Genomic DNA, 23,393 nt, shown 5'->3' on the forward strand with positions numbered 1-23,393 from the left:
GAGAAGACAAGCAAAGATCTCAGATGCCAAAACTTAGATCAAAACTGAAGATGATATTAGCTTGACTGTGAAAAAAACTGGTGAGCTCTGTTCAGTTCTGAGTAGCAGACTCGAAGTGCAGAAATGATCATGCAATGCTATGGGAGCATTTAATAAAGTAAAATGTAATCACTCAGAGGCAATATGTTTGCACTGTATTTCTTTGAACAGTCACACAGTCACCTGTGTGGACGATACTCGCTATCTTTACCTCTACCTTTCATTTAATTAATCTGTTCTGATGATACAGTCCCTTGTAAAAGCAATTTTGTAACATTCAGAAAGCTGATTTGCTAATAAAATAACTGACAAGGTTTCACTTTGATTATTTTGTACCTTAAATGCATCTTGTCAAGCAAGTCTTAGATGGTGTCTTGACTCTAAATGATGCATCAAATTAGCCATAAGTAATAAGTAACTGCATGCTGGTTCCCTTTTCAAAGTCTGTATCATTCACAGATCTGCAGCTTGACATAAAGTATGCACTATCTGCCTATAAAAATGCAGGCAGCTCAGTTCACACTCTTGTATTCTAGAATTCATTTCTGAGGGGGACAGATTGGCTAAAGCTTTGAATGTCTTTTTTTTTTTCTTTTTTTGTCACTAGCACATATGCCTAAATCCTATTATTATATGATCATCTAGGTTTTAAACTTTCTAACAGATTTTTTTTTGTTAATAGTAATAGTTATAATAGCTTCAGACTACTATAGGAACTTAAACTTTCCATTGCTCAGCATTTGCAGTTTCTTGCATCAAAGGATTTCATACTACTGCAGTGAGTATGATGCTAATGCAATGATGCCTAATAGTTTGAGCCTCTTCTTGCCTTACAGTTATTTTATTCAGATTAATATAAATACTCACAGAATTTATGTTAGCTAGTTGAAACTTTAATCCATCTCTAGAACAACTGTACTTAATTATACAACCTTTAACAGTAAAATAAGACAATATTTTGACATACAAAAATGGGCAATTCAGGAGAAAGATTCCCAACTGTATTCTAAGAACCAGAATCCTTTAAACAAGGATTTGAGTCCTGTGAGTATTATTTCAATCCTAGTCTTAAAACATAATTTTCTACTGAGCTCTAATTTTAACCCTTACAGAAACTCATGCTTTAAATACCACTGGGAAGAYGAGATCAGTGCAGGGGCTTACTGTAATGTTTTCTTAGATGTCTTAKGTTTCAGTACATAGAGGTTGTCTTGGCTGGATTTATCACCTGATTATGTATATGTGTAAGCAGTTATTTAAGTGTGACCAGACATTTATGGATTATAAAAAGTTAAAGCAAGGATTTTGATAATGTGATATCTGAAAAGCCAATAGATTTCATTAATTTTAGATCCTACTTGGCCAGACCTAAGGAGAACAGAGTCTAGGATCCTTGCATGGAGTTCATGAACCTCTCAGAGGCTGCTTGTAGTTAGAAAAATAAGGAAAAGGAAAATTAAGAAAAGTCCTATAATCTAAGTCTTGGTTCTGTCAGCATTTACGGATGAGTAGCTTTATGTATGTCAGCAATCCCATATTGCTTATTAGAACTTTTGAGTGCAGAAATAATTGCAGAATTACATTTATTTTGAACTCTGTGGATGGCTTTTTTGTATCTTAGGAAGCAATGTTAAACTGGGCTAGGTAGTTGCTTTAAATTAGGAGTAGTCAGATAATAGTGAATTATTAAAATGACAGCATAGAGCAGTCAAGATTCATGGCTTGTTTTTAATAGCTTTTTTATGTAAAGGTTTACAATTTTATCATGAAACTGAGCAGTGTTAATTTTGGAYAATAATTCTCTTATGATACAATTTTGATACTTCATTTATAACCACATTAAAGAAGACTAAACCTACTTACCTCTGCTGTTGTTTTTAAAAGACATGCTGTCCGAGTGGAAGGAGATTGGGGGTATTCCCCAAGTGCTGTTAAAAGAACACAAGTAGTAATACAATTCTCCTTATAGGACGTTATTCTTTCAACAGTGGTATCAGCTAAAATTGGCATTGATAATTCAATCACTCAAAAAGAGAATTTGCATTTGGGAGAAGATGTTTGGAAACATCTAGAACAAGTGCTCAAAACTGCTGCTGTGTGGAATGGACATAAAGAACAGCCAAAAAGTTTCCGACAATATTCGTTACACACTGTATTCATTAAACAATTTGGACTTATGGAGTCCTGATGTGAACTCCACCAAATTAACTACACTGCTCAGAAGTCACCTSAAAATATAGACATTTTATTCTCAGAGAGCAGTATGCAAGGAAAAAACTTAAAGAAAATGCTTTTGAATTTTCTATTTAATGGAAGATGTATGGGATTCATATTTCTTTTTTTATGCCTAGTTTTTAGTGCRGTTAGTAGCACCTGCACTATAATGTTCCTCATTATAAACCTATAAATCTCTTTCAGAAACATAAAGCACTGTGAGGGCTATTAACTAATAATATATACTGTATTTAGTGGGATCATGAATCCCTAATTTGTGATTTAGAAAAGTGCYAACTCAGTGAATAGGTTATTTACTGGCAGGTGTATATATTTTTGAATATGTCTTTTTCATAAACTATTCTGATTTTTTTTGTTGTTGATTAAGTCATGTGATTTGCTGCTTTATCTCATAAATACATTAGAAAGAGACTAATCTTGATACTTTTCCTCACAAAAGCAGCCAAACTTGACTCAGAACATTTCCAAGAATGGTTTTCAACAGTTTCACAAGAAGAAAGTATTCTTTTCCATGCRGTGCATTTGATTTTATATGTATTTTTGTGCAAGTGTGCATCATTTGTATATACTATTGCTTTTAACAATAACTTTCCAAGTCAACAGTTTAAACCACCACCCTAAAGCCAAATTCCTGGCAGCTATTCAACTTCATCCTAGAAACATCAATGACCGTCAGGAACTACAGTTAATCCACAGTCCACTCTGCAGAGTGTATGGAGCTTATTCCTATATTGCAAGCTTTTAGCACAGGTAGTCTTCTCATAACAGCTCTACCAGCTCTGGTTTGTGCTTTTATTACCTCTCCCGGTATCTCCTCATTGCCTGTTGAGTCAAAATAGGAAAGAGAGGAGTTAAGCAGACTGACATTCAAGAACTATAACAAAGTTGTGCTGTAACTTAAACAAAATCACACAGAAATAAAGTGTAGTTCTTGTGACAGCCTGTTTACCTTTGAGTGGAGATCTTCCTTTAGGTGCTTTGTAGAGTTTACTGGATAATTTAGCCTCTTTCTTCATTAATTCCAGACATTTCTTGTATTTGYCCAGGAGAACAGTGTTTTAGAATAAGATACCTGGAGACGACTATTCCAAGTTACTTGTTTACACATAYATTTTACTAGACGTATCCCTGAATTGTACCTTGTCAGCTATATTTTTATAACTTCACTTGTGATATACAAGGAAATTAAAAATATATATGGCTTCCTTTTGGTAGATGATAAAGACAAGGATAAGTAAAAGCGTAATAAGAGTTTTAYTAAGGCATTTCATATAAAAATTATTTTTAATGGCAGTAAAAGTCAATACTATTGACTGAAAGAATCAACATTGCTAGGATTTGTAATGGGAGAAAATTCTGGGGTACTACTAAGGGCTATTATTTCCCTTTCTTCAAGTTCTTTGTGAAGGTGATAAGGGAAAAACATTCCAGATGAAGCTKTTGGGCATGCACTGGCCCAACATAGCCCCTGAAAATATTTTAATATATTAACTACTTCTGCAATTGAGCCCAAAGTGGAACTATTTATATAACYCATCCAAAAAAAAGCAAACCAAAAAAAATTCGGAAAACATTAGTGAATGCACATAATGTCTGAATTATGTCCACCTTGACCCAGCTCYTACCTTACAGATTTATTGTTGCTATTTCCAGAGATTTCTTTASGTAACCATCATCATTCTCTCTGTTAAAGAGGTAAATGATAACTGCTTAACTCAGAAAGCCCTTCTACTTTGTGAAAATGCACTGTGCATTGTACAGGCCCCCACCCTAGTGAGGACCACATTTAACTCCAGAGAGTGAAGCCTTACAGGAGGAGGAGGTKAGGAAAGGAAGACAAATTCACACTGTTTCACTGGAAGCACTGAGTAAATGCCTTTGTGAAAAGAGATGGTTCCACAGCTGGTTTGAAACCCTTACATTAGGCCTTAAGAATTGCTCAACTTAGGTTTGCCTAGGATAAAAGTTAGGAAAAAATAAAAGGAAAAAGAACAAGCCTTGGAAGCGTTACAGCTACATCTGCAATGCAAGCATGTYTACCACTTGCACATTCCTACACATTGGTTTTATGGGTAAGGTAGCAGTCAGTTAAGATTTGTACAGCCATACCCTAAGATTACTATAAATTTCCATGTAGCATTAATATGATGCATCCTCCCATGGCTCCATCCATGCAGAAAAGTCCAGAAAGTGCCAAGAAGTGTCTCATTCTGCATAGTTTCTAGACCAATAGAGAAATAAATTCAGGGTGTTTTTAATTTGGAGAGGTGCCTTTCTTGTACTAAAGAGAAAAAGCCCAACCAACCTCTGCTATGACATAGTCCTTGCTTACTGTCTTCCTGGCTCCATCTGCTATACACCTGCAAAGAGTTTCCTTCATAAAACAAGGCTTCTCTTTGGATGAAATCTGTCCATATTATGTCAGCTGAACTGCACTAAGTAAATTGCACTAAAGAGTGCCTTGTCGTCTTTATAGGAAATAGCCAATTCAGCCGTAATGAAGAAGGATTATCAAGCTGTTTCAAGGAAAATACAATGCCTAGCATGTGACATTCTTTCACTTAAAAAATAAAAAGTATTGATTTTTTTTTCCAGAAGTGATGGCTGCACGGTAACTAGAGGTCACTGTGTAAGCAGCTTGTCTAGAGTTTAATTAGACTGTTCAAATATGCCAAAAATGCATATTAATAATATACTAATAGTAATAATATAGAATAGTAATTCTTTGAGAGACTGATGGCACCTTTCTAGCCTGTTACTGTGTTCTTCCAGACTTAAATGCTTTGATTAAGTGTATAAAAGTGGATAGGAGCCTCTTTTCTTTTTTTCAATCAAAAATGTCCACTCAAGAATATGGTTATGTAAGAGAAGACTTCAGATATAGATGGGGATTTCCTTTCAAGTTGATCTTTAATCATAAATGTCAAACCTTTAACATTAAAACACTTGAAGGGCAAGAAGCTCTTGTACATTCAATTATTGATTTTGAAGACCCTGAGCCTTGCCAAGTATCACAAGCCATAGAGGGCACTGTCAAAAGGACAATAATAAAAACAGCTAAAAACTCWTATTCAATCTTTTTTGGTGGTTAAATCCAATACAAAAAGCTACACAGGACTAACAATGGAATCAGATCTCAAACACTATAGGGAACAGTGAAAATCTGCAACTGTTGTTTGTGGGCTAAGTTACTATCTTCTGCTCTAAAGAGCTTTCATTTTCCTTTTGGCAGCTATTCTTGTGGCTGGCTGACATTACAGAAGCATAGTTTCTGTTAATTAGAGTGAGCTAAAAGTTTTCAGAGCAAACAGAGTTCTGTTACAAAATATTGACTTACAGAAATATGATATTGCAAGCAGGTTTTCCTGTTAGGCTGCAGGGCTGCCTAAGCTCTCAAGCTTCCCGCATTTGCRATGCAAGGCGTTCCTGCCATGTGGCCTCCTTCGGATGAGGAGACCTTCAAGGGCAACATTTTGCCTGCTCTGGCAGTCTCCTTGAATCCAGCATCCAGAGTCCTTTGCCTCTGAAAGACTCTACTCTAATCAAAGGACTCAAGATCTAAGACACAATACCTTAAAAGGACCAATCTCAAGCACTGGCCCCAAGATCATCTACGCTAATGGCTAGCTCCCACATTGGCTCTCTTTCTGACAGGGCCAACTGTTTTGCTTCCAGATTCATTATGAACAGAGGGAGTTAACCCTAAGAAATGTGGGCACAAGCTCCACCAAATGGCATGGGATCGATTGCTGGACCCTTTTTATGCRGGAGTATAGCTAAAGACTTTAGATGCATAGGGAAGTGTATAGAAGCCTGATAGACTGATCTGAGCCAGATGCTGAGAGCACTTCTGATCTCCTACCACAGAACACCTGGAAGGAAGCCTCAGAGGTTTTCAAAACTCCCAAGCTCTCTGCTGTAAAGTCAGAAAGCCTTCGGACTGCCACAGGAAAGAAACCACAAAGCCTTCAAGGCTTCCCAGCCTCTGCTGAAGAGCAATGGCCCTGTCATATGCACTGCCTTAGGTCCAGATACCTCTGGGCTTCTAGACACACAGACCAGCTGCCCTTGAATCAAGGAAAGCACTTGAATCCAGTTTACATTTAAGACTGGAGGATGTGGATGTCCCAGCCTGTAGCCCTGGCTCTAGGAGATCTAACAGCTGACTTTGAAACTGATATTCTGATAGCAGCAGTGAACAGAGGATTTCAAGAACATTAGTCTTCATTGCTGAATCTTGAGGAAATTCCTAAGGAAATAYCATGTATTGAAAATATGTCATAATTTCCTGTTTATTAATCAGTTTGCTTCTCCATAATGTTAATAATAGAATTACTGGTCTCACACTATTGTTAGCAATATCTAACGAGAAGTTTTAAATTCCTATTGATAACTAGAAGCCTTGTAATTTATAAGATTCATATAGTCTAATGAACATTTTTTTTGGTTCAGTAAAACTATATTTTGTCACATAGTGCATCAAAACAGCCTAAAAGTAATCAAGTAAAGTCAATAGGAAAAATCTTGCATAAGAGAACTTTCCGCTGACACATTGCCAGTGGAAATCTCTACCAGTACTCCCTTCTGTGTCAGCTGGTATGCCCTGTCACTGAAAGAAAAAGACTTATTTTAGCAGTGTCAGTTTTAGTAGGAATGGGCAGAAAAAGGTCTTAATTCCTAAACCGCATGAAGTTTACTCTGGGTAATTACAATACATTCTATTGTACACATTTAGGAAACAAATAAATGATTATTTCTGTTGTTCTGATGYCCTTCTTATCTAAAAAGCTGTTATTGGCAATGAACATCCTGAAAAAGAAAAAGGGCAAGAAGATACCTACTGAGGTTTCTTTTCTCACTGGGCCATTAGGAGGAGCACATGGGGAAGCTTTTCTACTAACCRCTGGAGGTTCAGGAGAGCAGAAGGGCTCATTTTGGTTGTATTTGAGTCTGGGAGGCTCTGGGTCAATTTTGATGTGTGCAAACAGACTCCACAAGCAGGATATATACAATTTAAGAGTGTAAAGCAATGATTTTCTGTTTATTACACAGKAGATAACTAGGACTAATGAGCTATGAAGCGAAGTACTAGTATGACTGCCAGGTGGGGTGAGACATCCAGTGAGTCAGTGCTGGCCAGGCAGTCATCAGGCAGGTGGAGAATGGGCTAATCCTCTGTACTGCTGAGTTGCCATGTTCCAATTCACTATATATATATATATATATATATATATATATATATATGTATTAAGGTTTTATATCTTCTCATTTCAGAATTTTTCCCCTGGAATCCTTTAACTGCTATAAGCCTGTCCATAGTTTTGCTTTCAGTATCTTGCATGGATTTAGCTTGGACTTTCTCACAGTGTAACAGCAACTAAATCTGAGCCAAAGTCACACAACCACACTGCACCAAACTTGGATCACAGAGCGCAGAACCCCTGTGTGGAGGGTAACAGGCCATTASCTTTTGCATCTCTTTGGATTCTTGCATTCAGTGATTTTTCTACTCATTTTACTTGTGGCCATATTTATAATACACTGGGGAAAAGGGAAGATTCTTTTTTTTCCCTGTAAATTCAAACACACGCAAACTTGATGAAGATGTTTTGTTTTTTGCCTTACAGCTAGTGTCATGATAAGGTTAATATTGAAAGAGCTGAGAGTGGCATTTTGTTCATTGCRATGTTTGGTTCCAAAAAGAAATGAAAGGCCAAAGACCATAGTTTCTCACCCTGATATTTCATGTGTAGACCTTGGGCTAGTACAATAACAGGACTGTGAGGTCTTTATAAATTGAAGCCTCCCTTTTTGTATGCTTGTGTACCTAAGCAAGTAAGGAAATGGGAAATTCAGAGACTGAGTTGTATGCRTAGGCTGAAGAGTATCTCCGAAAAGAGCTCATGGCAATAGCACCGAAGTCTTATCAGTGAAGTAACTGATACAGCCTCTGACTTAAACCCAACCCAAGGTATAGCTTAGTTGCCTTTATGAACTGTTTCTGCAACTGATGTTGTAGGAACACGTCATTATCAATCAGAAGAGCGAGGCAGTAGATAYATCTGTCCAATGCTGGTGTAAAAAGTTTTCTTTGGACAGATTGAAGCCGTRTGAAGAATAGAAGAGCACCGTGACTAACGACTCTTGAACACATGTTGTTATGTTTTGTATTTTAGAAACATGGATTTTATTCATGGCGATACAGTGATCAGCAAGTGTTCTGCACAGCTTTAAAATATGCTTTACAGTGCAGTCGAATGGTATAACTGTAGCTCATGTAACTTTAACGTTCCTGCCTGCATATTAGTAATAGTGTAACCAGTGTTACTCTGCCCTTCATAACTGCATGGTTGTGTACAATGTCATCCTGCTATCTTAATAATAAAATTGTTCAGAGAGCAGCYGAAATACAAAAACTGCTTACACCATATTTCATGAGCATGGTAACGCAATGTGCTTGCTTGTGCTTTCCTTCTCACTATACTATTATATAAGATATTTCTGCTACTATAGTGGGGGACATAATAAACAGCAAAAATCAATTTAGGGGGAGGGGAAGTTGGCTGCCATTCCCAGGCAGGAGCGTGCTTTGAAATCAGAAAATAACAGCCATGAAGCCAGTGAGATGATGAAACTGTGCAATGCTGAATCACAGCCGCACGGTTTGCTTTCCGCARCGCGCCGAGCAAAATGTCAGTAATGCACCCCCCGAGAGGTAACTAAAGATTCTTCTCACAAACTGCGCTATCAAAAACCAATTGTCTGACTCCGTATGCTTGGAAAATAAAATGAACTTGAGCGTTGGAGTGGTGGTACTGCTTCTGGTAGTTTAGTTAGGAAGGCTCTAGGGACTTTATCTCTTTCTTTGGCAGCTGTGTAGTCCTGGTCTGAACAGGTTTGCCTTGGCCTCGGCTTCTGTAACTTATTACTGAGGGCTTCCCAAGGACAACAGGGTCAGGGCTTCTTGCAAATGAATGTTCCCTGTGGGACTCATAATGAAGAGACTGTTAACTAATTATCGGTCTGTTTGGAAGGCATTCATTTTTTAATTGACCTCAAAGCACTCACGGAACAAAAGAAATCTGAGGAAAGATGATTTGGGTCCAGGGCAAACAAATGAGTCATTTTCCTTCGTGGGGTAGTTGCACTGGTTTATTAAAGTCTAGTGGACATGCAAGTTTTTCAGGTTTGTTATTCTGATGATTTAAACCAGGAGATWTAGTTCTGATGGCATGCTCTGMATGCTCTGTATTTTACARGGAGCTTGATTCAGGTATCATATTMTGCRCAAACATTGCTCCCATCAGCACTTGTCAGGGCAACATTACAATAGAATTAATTTAAAACATAATCTGTTTCCTTTTAGTTTAAGTGGGAAAGTTCAATTCTGCAGCTTGAGTGTCAGGTGCAATTTTACAGAGGCTGCTTGCAGGGCTGTTATACCCCACAGAGGAGATAATTACAAAGTCAGAAGGAGCCTTAGGACTCTTCGTTAGGGAACAGGTTTTGTCCAGCAAAATGATATTTTAATTTTCATTATTTGAATATTGGCTGAAATGATGAAACTCATCTTTCTAATTTAGTTTTAACTGCTAAATAAGTTAATGCAGAAAACATGGTACTTTTTTAAGATAAAGGTGATTATAAATCAAATTATTCTACAGCACTATTTTATCTTTACATTTATGAGTGACAGAAGGATATATGTGTGCTGGAGAGGAATGGTGTTCCATGGTAGAAACTTAATAATGCGATCATAGAAAGTTCTCCCATATTTAGCGTTTAGTCCTGATTTCACAGGCAGAGCACTTAACACATTACCAGCTTTGAAAAGCAGATGTTCAAAAACATAATTGCCAATACAGACAGAGAACCAAATCAATAAGCAGGGGGCAAGGTTATAGCTGAATAAGGTTTTTTTTTTCTTTTTTTTTCCCCCTCTCTATTTATTGTATTTAAAGGTAAAATATAGAAAGTATAGAARTAAGTTGGAAAATGTTAATCCAGAAATAGAATTGCAGCAGCTGCAGCCCTTTGTAATTCTGACAGGTATGAAGTTCTGAAGATGGTAATAAATCTTCTCCACCAAGGGCTGTATATGAGCTGGTCTCATGTTCAGTCTTCAAAGCAGATCCATAAAGACAGATATTTGTATTTTTAACAAATGTAATTAATGAGGAAGTCCAAAATTGCAATCACATTAACCTGATTCACAGGATGAAGGAGGTGAAGCGACTCTGTCTTCCTTTAAATTTTGTCAGTGCTTACAGGAAGACCAAATTTGAAAGCACATGTTGCATTTACCCTTTGTATTTATTGACATTTGTTCATTTTGGCTTTATGAAGCAGTGCAGTGATCGTATGTTTCTATTATCACCAGTCATACAATTAATTAGTCCTACCATTCTGTAGGCAGAACAATATAGGTAAAAAGTTTTGTACTGTTTTTTAATTTATGAATTTTACAGTTTTAGAAACTGTAAAAAACTGACTACCTCGTAAAGAACTGTGTCTGAAATTTCTAAACTTGCAACGTGACCCTTAAGAATTCTGGCTGATGCAAAATATTTTCTGTAAACATGCTTCCAGCTGTAATACTGTAACCAGTGCTTACATTGGGCGTCCATGAAATTTGGTGGTGAAATTGTTAAGGGCAGTGTTATATTCCATGGGGTTTATTACACCTTCAAATTGCATCATCTGGAAGTAGTTGCTGTGCTCAAATCAGTTGTGGCATTTTGAWACACAGAAGAAGCATTTATTCAGTTTGAGAGCTGTAAGCTGCAATTTTTCATAAAGCTCTAGTGAGTTTCTGTAGCGTTTTGTGGCAACACCAAACTGCTGTATATCTGAATATAAAACAAGTGCTTTATAAATTGTTTTATTACACTTCACAGCAACACGCTAGCACGATTACCAAACTCAACTGCAAAAGTTGCCAATTTGGAACGTGTGAAGACAGGTGTGAGATTACAGCTGTAATAAAACTGAAATTGAGTACTGGGCAGCTGAATTTGTAGTAGGCAATTGATTTGATTTATATAACACAGGCCACAAAAGGAGAGGCATGTAGGTCAGCATCTTCGGTTGGAAACGGTGGTTAGAGGAGCTGTGGTAAGCTGCGGGGAACTGCTGAGTTAATACGTGTTTCGTCTGGCATAATGCTGGTGCAGCGTAACTACGGTCTGTYGAGCTTGTCTGTGGAGACACCATTTGCGACACGGAGAAACCAGTCAGTTATATCCAATGCCACTTGCGCCATAAAATCTTCGCTAAAATTAGCATAAGAATGTAGACCATATGGAGTTTCCCAAGGCAAGAATTGGCACATTAGCTGTGAGCACATTTTGAGCCTGCAAAATACTTAAGGTGTGTATATACACAAATCAACGATTAAACTCATTTTAGAGTAATAGAACAATATACTACAAAACTCAAATGGTAAATGATCCTGTTCAGGGAAATAGAGGAAGCACATTCAAATATAGCCTGCAGAGTTATTTCCAATCCAAGCAGCCTGTAGTACGACTGATTTGCATGGAATAAGCAGAAAAGCCAAAACAAAATAAGAACACCACCCTTAATTAAAAAAAAATGACCTTTTTTTTTGAGAAAATAATGACTGCTTTTATTTTCCAGGTAATGAATGATCTGGTTGTAATAATATAAATTGGGGGATTAATAAGCACAAACACAAAATGGTAATCACTGCTTTAAAAAGGGAAATTAAGATCAAGCATCCAAAAAGGACTGTTTGTATGAGGAAGTTTCCATTTGCCATTTCTACAGAATCTGCCCACATTTTTTTTTTAGCTGAGCTGCGAGCCTTTGGGATCTGCAGCCGCTCACGGTCAGTACAAACATGCTTATGCCCCACGATTTCTGAAGTCGTCATCTTAGCTCTTAGGCTGATCAGCCTACAAACACTCCATTGCCGCAGAGCAGAGGAAGATACTTCTGCTTGATTTATGCTCTGGCCTGAACCTCCAGTGCAGGGAACAGGAGGAGGAAAAATATGATCTTGAAGCAGAACATGAAGAGTAACACAATATTTTTGTTATTATTTCTTTTCCGCCAAAATGCAGGGAGTCCATGGGGGGAAGATAGGAGAACTAGAAATGCTGTTTTCAAAAGCTGATCATAGTTTAGTGAAGTGCTTGCAGTGAAGGTAGATGGTTAGTATAGATGATACAGGAAGATACATTGTTAGGAAAGGGATGAGGTGGTGTAGAAGTTGTGCCTATTTCTGATAATAATGAGTTTCCTATTTCAGCAGGTAAGAGTGTAAAGACTGTATAAAAATCCAGTGAATTAAAAAGAAGAAACTTGATGAAAATCCATATGTAGATATATGAAATAAGTACAGTAGCTATCTGAATGAGATCATAGTTGTTATGGTGCATTTTAAAATAAATTGGGAAGTAGGTTTTGTAGTAAAGAGAAACTAAGATCGTAAATAAATTAGTAATACTACACAAATGACTGTAGTACTGAATTCAATATTCTTTAATGTGTTGTAATACTCAGAATAACATAACGTCTTAAAAACCTACACCTATGGCTGTTGTTCACTAAGTCTTGATGATTAGTATTAGTTCAATTGATACTCTGGCAGCTCTGAAAATATTGCAAATAAAGCCAGACAGAGAAGAAGAAAAAACAATGTGAAATGAACAGGAGGAAAAAAATGAATTTATAAAAATTCATGACTCCAGTGCTAAAGGGGGTTATTCTTACACAAAGCATAAGCTACCACTGTGGCTGGAAATGGGACAGCATGTCTCCCCAGTGCTTTCTGTTGAGCAAAAAATTGAGTTTATCTAGGAAATGGAGTGATGTATGGAGAGGGTATATATGTTTTATTTAATCAAGACTATACAAGTGCTTATAATTGTGCCGTTTCAGTTTTCCTTCTCCTTCTGGCCTCTGATGAGAACTCAGGACATGACTGTTACTCCAGGAAGGCTTATTTGGGCCCTCCCAGAGAGGAAAGCAAGCATCATTTTGCTTTTTTCATTTACGTTTGATAGCAGCTGGCTGATGAGTCCTTACATGGGTTGTTTCTGGTTTAGATGCCTGATTTTGAGAATGGGGAGGGGTTAAGCTGATAGTGTTGGGAGAGTTTAGCAGATGTGGGAGATAATCCCTACATCATTTTGATGGTAATGCAGTATCTCCTTTTCTGGTGTTCATATAGTCTTTAACGCAATGGTGGTTTGGTATGTGGCTAGAAATTGTAGGTATTATTGCAAAACAATAACTGATGGTAATGAAATGATCCTTCCTCAAGATATATAGCTGTGATTTTTTTTAAAGTTTTGAGACTGCTGAAAGAAATCTCATGGCTTTACAGGTGAACTCTTCCAGAAAAACAAATTAAGTCTGGGTTGATGGGTCAGGTCTGGGGAGTGACTAAACTTCAAATCAAAAGACTTCATTCAAAAACTAATATAAAAACTGGAATATGGTCAGGGCAGACTCATGTACAAGACAGTGTTTATTCTAAGCATGTGCAAACCTCTTTTTGATGCTGTTTTCAAGATGATGCAGCAGCTAAATGTATGACACCCTTGGGAAGTATAAACCTCAGGGCCTGATTCTCCTCACTACATAATAAGAATGGTGAAAAGTAGCCTTAAAGTAGGTATAAATTGCATGTAAATCTTCTTTATGGCTCAGCAGTGGTACAAAGGTGCCTTGATATAAATGAGAATCAGGTCCCCAGTATTTATTTAACCCTTGGGCTTTGTGTATCATTTTATTTGCACCTTTAAGGGATTTGCAGAGGGATTTTTAATCAGGATTTGGTGTACAGAAAGCTAAATGTTTTCATTGCCTTACAAGTAGCTTTAATCATAGAGGCAGATCATTCTTTTTATTTCTCAAGAGGGAATGGTAGAATTTCTTGCCTTTGCACAAACTGAGCTAAATGTTTCTGACACCCATAGTACAGTGTCAATTGGAAATTCACATTTCATGTAATAACAGACCATTTTAATTTCATGAGCTAAAGAATTGGTTTCCACTTGCAAATTGTACCGAAGAAAGCAATATTGTCAGAAGAACTGGCACAGTGCTTCAAGAGATAAATCTATTGAATTAAATAAGAGGCTTTCATTACCTTTTACATTGCATTTCCGTATAACATAAGCATTAATTAAACTCTTCATTGCTTTCTGCCATTCAGTGGAGCATTTGCTATGTCTGACAAGAAAAGACGTCTAAGAAAACATGTGGCACCCAAACACAGTCATTAAAAGTCACTTACTCAAGCAGAAGGGAAAAATGGTAGAAGGGGAGAGTGTTTTGGTGCATTTGGGCAAGCATTGAGACAGAAGGAAAGAATCACATTTCTAACCACCTTTCTGCCCAGCAGAGTAGGACCATATTACAGAAACATTTAATTTCTGTGTTTTTTTGGTTTTGACAGCAAGACATCTCTGGTGGCTTGTAACTGCTCATGTTACTAGGTATCTCTGAAGGCATTTTGAATACAAACAAAAAGCAAGCAATTGTCATAGCATTTTAAAGTTTTTCTCTGTGAGAAAGGCGTTCTCAGTTCAGGAATCATGCTGAGTTTGTAAAAGTTTTGCTTCTGAAGTATCAAAAAGTCTCTGCAAAACGTGTCTCCCCACCTGTGTGTAGAATGCCCAGCTGTGGCAAAGTCATTGATATAGATTCAAAATGTTCCCAATGAAGTGGTCAAGCCTTAAAGAGCTCCTGGTATAGCACAAATCTCTTAACTGAAGGGATATCATGTATGAATATAAAGTTCATGGAAAACTCCGGCATATATCTATTTAAATATTTCTAATGCATTTTCTCTTGTGATTCTAGGGGAACATTTGAGAATCTGCCCTCAGGAATATACATGTTGCACCTCAGAAATGGAGGACAAGTTAAGCCAGCAGAGCAAACTGGAGTTTGAAAACTTAGTGGAGGAAACAAGTCACTTTGTACGCACTACTTTTGTGTCCCGGCACAAGAAGTTTGACGGTAGGCTGGATATAATTTACTTGTTTTCAAGGTTATGGGATTTAAGTCAGATATCCAAGATGAATTCCAATGTTCTTTTCCCTACACATGCAGTTGTCAGTTTGGCTAAGATAAGGGTTAACTTACAGCTGGTACCCTTATCAGCCTTTTGAGTATTGCCTTTAATTACAATAACATCAAGAATCAGACTGTTAAGTGCCTGCAGGCTTGGCTAATGTTGAGAAAAGAGATTAGATATGCATAGAGAGGCTTATAATTTTTGTATCCTAATTTCAAATGCAAAATTTAGGTTTGCAATTATGTTCACTGTTGCAAGATGAACTATGGATCTTCCATGCTTTTTGTTATTGCAGAGCTATTATTTGTAGTCTGCAGTCTGTAGCCTTAAGGCTCTATTTTTTTCCTGCATAATTTTCTTGCAGTGCACAGAGTCTCTCAGAGGGTCTTGGTCGCAGTCAGGCCTCAGTTGCATTTGGGAGGGATTTTAATGCAAACCACGCAGGCAGTATTAAATACAAATCTTTTCTATCTAGGGAAAGTCAATAAAGGCAGTTTTTGTTTTTTATTTGTTTGTCATTATTCTGACCTCTTCTGGCCCTCAGCCTTTGTAAGATCTGGGAGAGGAATCAAGGGACCATTGCCACGATTTGCTAAAAACTTTTCTTTAATAATGAACTCTAAGTAATTTTTATGCTTGTATCCATATTTGCAAGTCACAATTTATGAAGTTCTTCTCATAAATTGCAGATTAGCAAACATTAAAAGAGCTTCAGAACATTTGGTCATGGCCTTAGCTAAGTATGAAATCTGTATTTGTGTTGAATGCTTTCTTCCGTGCATTTTTGTGTCTGCATAAACATGGACATTGGAAACCATCAAAAGCAACTGCAGAGCTTTTTCTTTTTCTAGAAGGAAACCAAGATGATCCTTGGTGTTTGGTGAGGAATGCAGATCACTGAAAATGCTGGCCTAATTTACCGTGGAGTCAGAGGCTGCCTTTTTAATTATTTGGAAACCTGATGCCTTTTGGTATTGCAATGAACCTGAACATGTGGCGGCTTTTTCAGTAACCTGAAATTCTGTAAATCAAGGCTGTATGTCTTTATTGATGGTAGGGTATACCTCAAAGTTATTGACCTGCTTTAAACATTACATTCTGAGATTCTTATAGATCTCCTCTGCAGGAAGTCAGATTAAAAGACTAGTTGATTTCTTCTGGCTTATCATTGATTTTTAAAGGGAATTTGCAATGTGAAGTCTCAATATCATCACTGAGCAACTGAACTTTATGTCACAGTATTTTAATACCATTCTACAATTTTTCAGAAGTGGTTGATTTATATGGAAAACTGCCCAGTTTTTCTAGGAGAGCAATACATTTATGGAAAAATATATCCGTCTAATAGGCTGTGCCTTTCAATATAAAAACAGGTAGATTTTCTTGCAATCTAAAACAGGATGGCACTTTTTGGCATAAAAACAAATATTAAATTGTTGGGTAACTTCAATATTATAGTTTTTGGAGATCATCTTTTTTGTTTTAATTTCATATTTTGATTGTACAAGGAAGTTCTGATACATGACTCTGCTATTTGTTGCTAGTATACCACATAGAATGAAACAAATACAGCCAGTTGTAATCTTTCATGGAAGTTTTTATATATAGGACCTATTTTTAGCAAGAGCCGCAGACATAACGGAGTGGGTGAACATTTAAGTAATGTTGAGACAGAATATACTATCATTGCTCCTGTGAGGAATTAATTTGAACTAGTGTTGGTGCCAGCCTCTTTGTTCCTGTAGACATTTGTATAATTTTGGAAACTTTTGCAAAATAATGTGGAATTTCTTGCAGTATTTGCATTTTTTTTCTGGTGTACCAGGCATGCCTTAAGGTAATGCTAGTTTTGACAACATATGACACTCTAAGGGTATTCTCTGTTGAATTATGATCTGATTTTCATATGTTTTACCATTGGTATCTTACAGTATTTTGGATTTTCTATCATGTCCTTTCTGTCCCAAATCCATACACTTAAGCATAGATCAAATGATTTTCTGATTGCTTTTTTGAGAGTTGATTTGAAGACTGTTTTCCTTTTTAGGATTTTGCCCCAGATCCCATTCGTGATCTAGTCTTTAACCAGGGAACTCAATCTGGTGATAAGAAAGATAGAAAAGATAGCTTCTGGTCAAATACATACTTTATACACATTTCTACATCATTTCTATATCCATTTTTCTGATGCATTTTTACTAGAACTGCAGTTTCTTCCAAATTGCTGTAATAACTAATTTCTGTAATATCTATAAGCCTGAGAAGCTGTGAATGAAATGGTATTCTTAACAGAGAACTTTAAAAATTATTAAGTTTGGAACCAGCTACAATCAGAAAAAAAGGAAAGATGCCTTTGTTTTAACTGGCATCAGTTCTTGCTTATTAAAGCCCTATACAATGTTCTTCATTTGTCCTCTGCATTTCTAAGGACTTGTCACTGTGATGGGAATTGTAATTGCTCCACATTCTTCCACATTCATTTTTTTTTCTAATTAATTGTTTTATTAGTGTATGTAATTGTTATATTAACATAGTAAGCGGGGTTCAGCAATCACTCAGAGCCAAAGTTTTAACAATAGTATTTTTCATTTGGTTTCTATATTCTAGCTGGTAAGTGTGAATTAGCATGAGTACACAACATAATACCAGCTGCCAAATGTTTCTTGAGCGAGCCTTATGCGTGGATTTGTACATCTGTATTGCTGACACCTGCACACTTGCTGTTACGTTGCCATATGGATGGTCGTTTGCAAAAATTTGAGGTTTGGAATTTCAGTTTGGGGTGCATGAGGATCCAGGGAATCCTCTCCTGGGAATCTTGACTAAAGAAGAAAGCCTCAAAATGAGAGAGATTCCTTGAAATACAGTAGRTGATCATTTTTACTAGCAAAGAATAGAGCACCTGTTCCGGCAATGGCACTTCTCAAAACTAGAGGGAAAAAGAAAGAGCCGACAGGCTTTTAAGAGGCTTCCAATAGGCAGGAAAGTCACATGAAGCAAAGAGTTACAGCAGGCCTGGATTTCTTTTACTTCAATGTTTAGGGCAAGACTCATCCAAATAAGCAGACTTGTAATGATCAACTCTTTCCTGTTCCTAGCAATAGACAGACCATCGTGTTCGAATTCTTGGACCCCCACTGCATGCCTCAAAGTAGCTTAAAATATACTGTGCTCCCTCCCAGTGTAGTCATCTTATTATCACCAGTTCCCTTGCATGGTGGCTTTGCTTAGCAGCTGTTTCACAGACAAGCCAATTTCTTTTAAGTCTTGCTCCATCAGCAGCTGAAGCCAACCCTACTGGAAGGTTTTGTCATGAATGTTAATGAGCAGACAAGTATCTGCTCAGTGACATTTTCTCACTAATCCTGTGAATAACTATAGGCAAATTATAGAAAATAATTTTATTTCAGCTAAATTGATCTGATCCTGATTAAAGAGGCACTGTCTCCTCATTCTCATAAAAAAAAAAAAAGAGAGAGAGAGAGAAGTATTCTTGGTAATAGTGTTAAAAGTGAAAGCGTGTCTAAGAATAGCTGTCATGAACTTGAACAGATATGGATAGCCTTCAGCAGAAAGTGTGAGCCATGATGCCATTTAAGGAAAATAACCTGAGCAGGATAAGAACCAATCTGCAGCTGCATTGATCTATCTAACAGGGTCATCATTCCCCACAGTCCTCTTTTTTTTTTTTTTTTTTTTTTAAACAGTCTTGGAGAAGAGTGATCCATACCCATTAGTGCTGCGTATGTTTCTTAAAAACATTACCAGCAGGAACAGTGTAAATTACAGAGCAGGAAGGAAAGTTTCAGAGATAATCCCCTAAACAATACCTACAGGAAGAGCTACCATCCCAGAAATGTTGTATCACCTTTTCTTTTTCTTCTCCCCCCCCTCTCCCCCCCCCCCACTATCATAGAAGAATTTGGGGGAAAAACAGTGTTTATGCGTCTTTTCTTGATTGTGGAGTTGACAGACATGTATCTCAACAAAATAAGAACTCTTTAACCAGATGAACCCTCATAGCCAGATTTGAATGTCTCAGAGTAGACTTTGTGGGAAAAGCATGAAAAATAACTGTGAGTAAAATAAGGGAGCTGCTTAAAGCTGGAAAACGCCAAATTTCAGTTGCTTAGCTAGTGTAAGTCCTCTGCACTTTCTCCTGTCCTTGCTGCTCAGGCTGCAAGCCCAGCTTGAGCCTCAGGTCTGGCAGCTGAGCGTACATGGGCTCTTGCTCATGCCTCGAGCATCACCAATGCCAGGGGGTTTCTGCACAGCGGGCCTCTTGCATACTGCTTGCATACTGCTGTCATAGTCAGCAGGTGAAGAAGGACTTAGGGCAGGATATTTTTTTCATGCTTTGCTTGCTTTGACTGTGCTAGGGTATGGCTCTTCTTCTTTTTTTTTTTTTTTTTTTTTTTTTTTTTTTTTTTTTTTTGGAGGCAGGGAATCAGAAGGCTCTGCCTTTTCTACACGGCTGTTTAGAAGGGAGGAGGCTTTTAAGGAATGCAGGAAAGCCATACTGATATAGTACAGTCCATGATCCTTGTGCAATTACTGATATTATTCATACTTGTATTATGCTAATTCCATGAGATCTGTGACAGAATATAGGCTCCATTCTGTGAATGCTGTGATATCAGGTATTTTGCTTTTTATTTCTGGGCAAGGTGACAGTGTTTTGTTTGTTTTGCTTTGTTTCGTTTTGTTTTACAGGATTTCAGTGTTACTTTGAAATGTATTTTGCATCAAATAGAAAATCCATTGCAGGACAGGTGGATTTTTAAGACTCCACAACTGTTAGGCTGTTTCAATGCTAGCAGGTCACAATTTCCATATAATTCCTCTACTGTTTTAACAGACTACATAACTTCTCCACTTCCCAAAATACAGGCCTTACAGCAGTTATAAGCCATAAAAAATGGTAACATCTGCTGGCTTGTAGTAGGTAAATGCTGCAAGCCTTTGCTGGACATCTGGTGCAAGTTTCTAAACTTTACAGAGGTGCCTGATAAAAGATCCCATTACACTATATTTGAAATGAAACGTTAATTTGAAAACAAAGTATTCATGTAGACTTGAACCAAGTACTATCAAAGCTGGTAATAGCCTACAAGGAATCCCTATGGCATACAAAAGATTTAGGGTCTAATTCTGTGAGATGTGTATTGAGGTTACTGCTTATCATCATTTCTAGTATTATGTGAAAATGTGTTTACAAATTACATCAGATCACGTAATTAATGATATTAATAATAGTAAAGTTGACCAGGACGGGAGGTGCTGCAAGCCTATGAAACTTGGAAAGGAAGGGTTTGTTGCATAGTGAGAACAGTTTCCTGCTAGGGGTGCAAATTCACGTCACCTGTCAAGTCCAGTGCTGACATGCAGTAATGTGGGCACTGGCTTCTTCTGCGCACTCCCTGCAGCCAGAGCTGTACTTCACGCATTCGCAATGGCTTGTTCTCACTCCTCTCCCACAGCCTCATTTGCTAAGTGCAGCTGGCCAGTGGACCGTGTAATCTCCTAACCAGCTGCATCAGGTTTATGGAGKTACAAAGTGAAGGACAAGCTGCTGCACTGTGCTGCAACAGGGGGACGTGACCCACTCCCGCATGGATCTCACTAGAAACCCTGTTGTCGGAATATAGGCAAATCTCTGTCACATTTGTATGTACTCTGATACGCACAGTCTCATGTGTTGAAATGCACGAGCTCTGAGAGGACAGGAATCCAGTCTTTTCCTTATTAAACTGAGAGCAGAATTCTTCTTGCTGGTTTTAGGTGTCCACAGTGTAGTTACAGGACACCTACAGGTGTCCTGTAGGTTTCCTCTGTAGTCAACAGAAAATGATAGGTGCATGCTTGTCTAAAATATACACTGCAAATCAGTCAGAAAAATCTCTTTCTGAAGTGCGTGTTTCTCTATATTGATTAGAGAGGGCACGGAGTTCAGATGTCTATACTGTGGACATGTACATTTGTTCAGATAAACTCCATTCTGAGGAACATAATATAGCAGTGAAACATCTAAAACACTTCTGAGACTCTCTGTGCTTTATTTTCCTCCTTTAAAAAGTCATTTTCTACTTTTTTCTGTAGTGTTCTAGGGGAAAATACATTAAAAATATTAAGCCAACTAGGCACTATAGTAATGAGTTATTTATTAAGTATSTTTTATTGGTTGAAAAAAGACTTTCCTGTTAAATGCAAATAACATATAATCTTGACTGAAGCTCTGAATAATACACTTTTTTAAACATCTTGTGATGGAAATTGTTTTCTCAATTTAATGTCCAAGTCTAAAAAATACTAACTCATAACTAAAATTACTGATTTCTGAATCCTGAAGCTCCTGTCATTAAAGATGTTTCATATGCATGTGCACAAGAATAGGATTAATAATGGATTCTGCCTCAACTCCATAATACTAATGAAAGATATCAGTATTCTGAAAATGTCATCAGAGTCTCTGTTACCCATCCCTGATTCTTACTCTGACAGTAGGTGCACACCTGACACACAGCAAGGACAAAACTGTGTTGTAAGAATGAGAAATAAGGTCTGAATATCAAAACCAAGCTGCAAAACAATGAGATTCATATGCATTATCAGCACCCCGGATAATAGGAATGGTGGTCTTACCATGTCTCGTTTGTTGTCTTCAGCCCTCATGAAATGGGCAAATATTATTTCAGAAATGAATTTCTCAACTATATTACATGAGCATTATTGTCTTTTTGCTGCCTTCCCCTACTTAATTCTTTTACCTGTGTGTCCAAACAACGGGAAATTAAAAGCAAACTTTAAAATAGTATATCAAGAAATGGGTTCTGGAATATTTGAAAAATGATTAAATGAATCATTAATCACTACTGTCCCTATATCTCTACCTATCTAAAAAAGATCATCATTTTCTAGAGTTTATTTGAAATTAAAGTTTCTTCCTTTTACCTCTGCTCTGTGGTCTTCCAGGAAAATACGGAAATGGCTCCTTCTCTGAAAGGAGTGTCATAGATATGTCACGTCACTTTTAGTAGTAAGGTAGTTGCTTTAGGGATGGAAAGGGACTGTGTGCCTATGTGCCATAGTTGCTAAAGTCTGCTTGTGTTATACTTTGTGATAAATGTGCAAATTGCATGTATAATTCAGAGCTACTAGATCTTCAAGTATGCCTTATTAAGAAAGGTATGGCACAAGGGTATTGTTCCTGAAGTCTTCCCCCCTTGCTATACAAGTGCTTTCATTCCATAGCAGTATCTGACAGGTAAAAACACATCCCCTGCTTACACCGCTGTAGTGCAACCCAGCTGCTTGTCTATTCAGGTGGCAATAGAAAGGAGCAGCTGCATTCTTTTTTTGCAGTTGTTACCTTATAAGTGTGCTTTATGCATTCATAATAACATGTCACTGCAGCATTACGTAAATGTTTCAACAATGTGCAGGCCAGTTACCTGTCATTAATAGCAGCRATATATGTAAAGGTAGCACATATTGCAGGGTGAGATTAGCTGGGAATGGGGTAAAAGACYTAGAAGTAGAACCCAAAATATTGTGCTGTGAACTGATCTGTTATGACTATAAACCTGTAAAGGACAGTATAGATCTTAAAAGAGCAACCTTATATGAGTAATTCAATGCAGTAGGATAGTTTAATGCAGAAGGATAGTCTTCATATCAGTGGAAAGACAGCTAGCGARCACCATCACTACCAGAAGTGTGCTTTGAAGCTATACCGAAAATTAAAAAACAAACAAACAAACTTAAGCCCTGAAATAAAACTTATCTAATAATAGCATTTTGGTTAGCTCTACGAACTAATCTCAGACACTTTCTGGAAAGCAGTGGGAAGAGAACTGATTTCTGTTGTCTACTAGTCTACATATCTCTGTAACTTTCCTGGAATTCCTACAAGTAAAATGCATATGAATTTAAGTTCCCATTAAGCACAAACTTACATACCTAGAAGAGTGAACCTGTGTCACCTACTTTGATGCCTCAGGAAATTTCAGTATTGGCCATGGGCCTGAAAAAGCTTCTAGACTTGTGTTTGCCATCAGGAGTGGAT

The 23,393-nt window shown here is 37.3% G+C and overlaps 1 protein-coding gene across 1 annotated transcript in view; it reads left to right on the forward strand.

Moving 5' to 3' along the window:
- Positions 1–23,393, forward strand: part of GPC6 (glypican 6) — a 751,365-nt gene that overhangs the window by 215,179 nt on the left and 512,793 nt on the right. Inside the window, exon 2 of the mRNA XM_085305955.1 lies at positions 15,112–15,270. Coding sequence (XP_085162081.1) covers positions 15,112–15,270 — 159 coding nt within the window. The remainder of the gene's footprint in view (positions 1–15,111; positions 15,271–23,393) is intronic.

Source organism: Rhea americana, unplaced genomic scaffold (genome assembly GCF_003343005.1).
Source record: "Rhea americana isolate MKP2758 unplaced genomic scaffold, rheAme1 scaffold_23, whole genome shotgun sequence".
In the NCBI taxonomy this organism is placed as follows: Eukaryota; Metazoa; Chordata; class Aves; order Rheiformes; family Rheidae; genus Rhea; species Rhea americana.